The sequence below is a fragment of the Oncorhynchus masou genome, chromosome 2, assembly GCF_036934945.1.
Source record: "Oncorhynchus masou masou isolate Uvic2021 chromosome 2, UVic_Omas_1.1, whole genome shotgun sequence".
In the NCBI taxonomy this organism is placed as follows: Eukaryota; Metazoa; Chordata; class Actinopteri; order Salmoniformes; family Salmonidae; genus Oncorhynchus; species Oncorhynchus masou.
The window spans coordinates 39,827,643-39,830,142 of NC_088213.1; the positions used below are offsets into that span (position 1 = coordinate 39,827,643).

Genomic DNA, 2,500 nt, shown 5'->3' on the forward strand with positions numbered 1-2,500 from the left:
TTCCTTCTATGCATAATGTATTATGTATATATGGGCATATGTTTGGAGCACATGAGTAGATTGTCAATCTTTTTATTTTTTTTCCGTTAGAATGTAGAAGGCAAAAAGTACAGTACTTGAACCAAAACAAAAAGAAGCTCAACCCTAAGGCCTACCATCTAAAACAACGAGCTTTGTCGATGCAACAACGGATGACTGTATCTAAGGCTAGACAATATTTGTTTTTCCAGTTTTTTCTTAGTTTTCAAAGTAAATACAACAAACCGTTTCAGTAGTCAGTAACACTTTGCAACATTGATTGGTGGCAGTATCTTACGAACACTTGCAAACACTATAGTCCTTGAAGTCCAATAAGAGAGATGAAAAGGGATGGAAAATACAACCCCGCTTTGTTTTTGATAACTTCCCTTCAAGCTCTATGTTTATCTACAGGACCAGGGCGTGTAAACTAGTTATTACTGTCACTTCAACACTTTTTGCTCTTCACAAACAACACTTTAATTTGTTGCCATTTCTCTCTTTTTTTACATGTAGTTCTGAGCATCTACAGGCTCTGTCATATAGAGCGAGAAAAGACATGAGCGGACCGTGCTAGGGCAGAGTCTTCACTTCAGTCCTGTTTCCGTTACGAGGGGGGATTCTCAGTCCTCTGTCCATCATCACACTGTACTGTACAATGCTCAGGCTTTCTCTTCCCGTTGTCACATCTACTAACATCCCCATCCTATCGGAAAACTACCGCTCTCTCTTAGTTAGCTAGCACAGGAAAAGATTGTCAGAGTATGTCATACTTCAGGTTTAGTTTCTGGTTTTTCCTCTTTTTTTTTTCTTCTTCTCTCTGTTAATTCGTTTTTGACACACAGAGCATTGTGCCCTGAAACAGGGTAGAAAATAGCAACTAAAATGTGCGTGGCAATAAGTGTGCTTGGTCTCCATAGATGGTTGGTCTGGTCAAAAGGAGCGAGTTAAAGCTACAGCTCCAGCAGGACAAGAGTGGGAATGGTACAGTCCAGGGACAATACCATTACTGTGACCCAGGGGTCATTGAATACCTGTCTTTGTACTGGGTCTGATAGGAGAGAGAGAGAGTCTGTCGTACAGGTGAAGCACAGGGTCAGCACAACAGTTCAGTCGGAATATTATCACATTTTCTCTGTCAACAATGATGGACGCCATCTTGGATCAAGGAATGTGTCATAGTATGGGCGTGTTAGGTACTGTCATTTAGCAGGTAGTTTCATCAAAAACATCAAATCAAAGGAGAGACATGAAGAAGACAGAAGATGGAGGGAGGAGTCATCCATGAGAGGACAGGAAACAGAATGGTTCAAGTCTCTGTCTGTCACATCCAGTGGCCTCTACAAGTCAATTCAGCAGGTATGTCTCTCTCCATCCTCCCACAGGGCAGAAACACTCCTTCATAGTTCATTTTGAATGACTTCTCTTGTTTAATGGTAGCATGTTTTAAATAAAGTCTTTGATATAGTGTGTTCCTTCATCATCACCATCATCATGGTCCTGCCTCGCTCCAGCCGGGTGCTCGGGCGGGAGTTAGTCTCTGTTAAGAGAGGCTGCGTCGTGCGTCTCAGTGTCAGCTAGGTTAGGCAGCGCGAGGTTAGGGTCGAGGGTCAGCGCGGGGCCCAGGGCTCCATGTCCTTCCTCCTCTCCTACCCACAGATGAACTACAGTTAAGAGAACAAACGCAGATTAACACGACTGCCCCGGCCCCCACCACAGCCACAACACAACCATTCTGACACTAAACATAGCATAGCAGTTATACACACAAAATGGCCGCCTCTTAACTGTAACAAATCATATAGGGTGAAGTAGGAGCAAAACAGAAACGGACATTCTGTTCTGGAACCAAGAATTAGCATTAGCATTACACGCTGACAAACTTCTAACATTGCGATGACTAAATGTCACATTTCTAGACTTAGTTCAAATGTAGGCTAGGCCTCTAACAGGGACTCAGGGGTGAGGTTGTGAGGTGTTTAGCAAAGGTTGCAGACTAAAATTGGTATGAGACACTGGCAGTAAAAGGATTTCCATACTTTTTCCAAGCAAGTTTGTTTGCTAGATAAGTGTGATAACGTGGTGATCATGAACTGAAGTAAGCAATTAGAATGCAAGTTTGAATCCCGGACATTTAAAACACTTATCTTGAAGTTCTGAAACAATGTGAGCGCTAAATAATACAACCCCTGTTTCCATTCACAGTTTCATTCCCTCGACAGCTTCGTGGGAAATTTATTTGGCAATGAAATCTACTGAATGCATTTCCATGTCATGTTCTTTTAAAGTGCCGTCACGAAACGGACTCAATGAAATGAAAACGTGTTAATTTGATTGCGCTGTCACGGCGAAGATATCGAAAAGGAAATGAAGAGTCGGTGCAGAGCAACGGAACACTAAAAACAGATAAAACATCCTTTGACTTTCCCAAAGAACAATATCGCTGACACCTGCTCTCTTCTGTATTAAACACACAATCACA

The 2,500-nt window shown here is 42.3% G+C and overlaps 1 protein-coding gene across 6 annotated transcripts in view; it reads right to left on the reverse strand.

Annotated features, from left to right (window-relative positions):
* LOC135504769 (zinc finger protein 536-like) overlaps positions 1–2,500 on the reverse strand; it is a 210,389-nt gene that overhangs the window by 23,583 nt on the left and 184,306 nt on the right. Inside the window, exon 5 of one of the 6 annotated variants that reach the window (XM_064923660.1) lies at positions 1–1,682. This exon is cut by the window's left edge and continues 793 nt beyond it. The exons of the other annotated variants lie outside the window; for them this stretch is intronic. Within the exon in view, the coding sequence (XP_064779732.1) occupies positions 1,552–1,682 (131 nt within the window). The 3' untranslated portion in view covers positions 1–1,551. The remainder of the gene's footprint in view (positions 1,683–2,500) is intronic. 6 annotated transcript variants of the gene reach the window in all.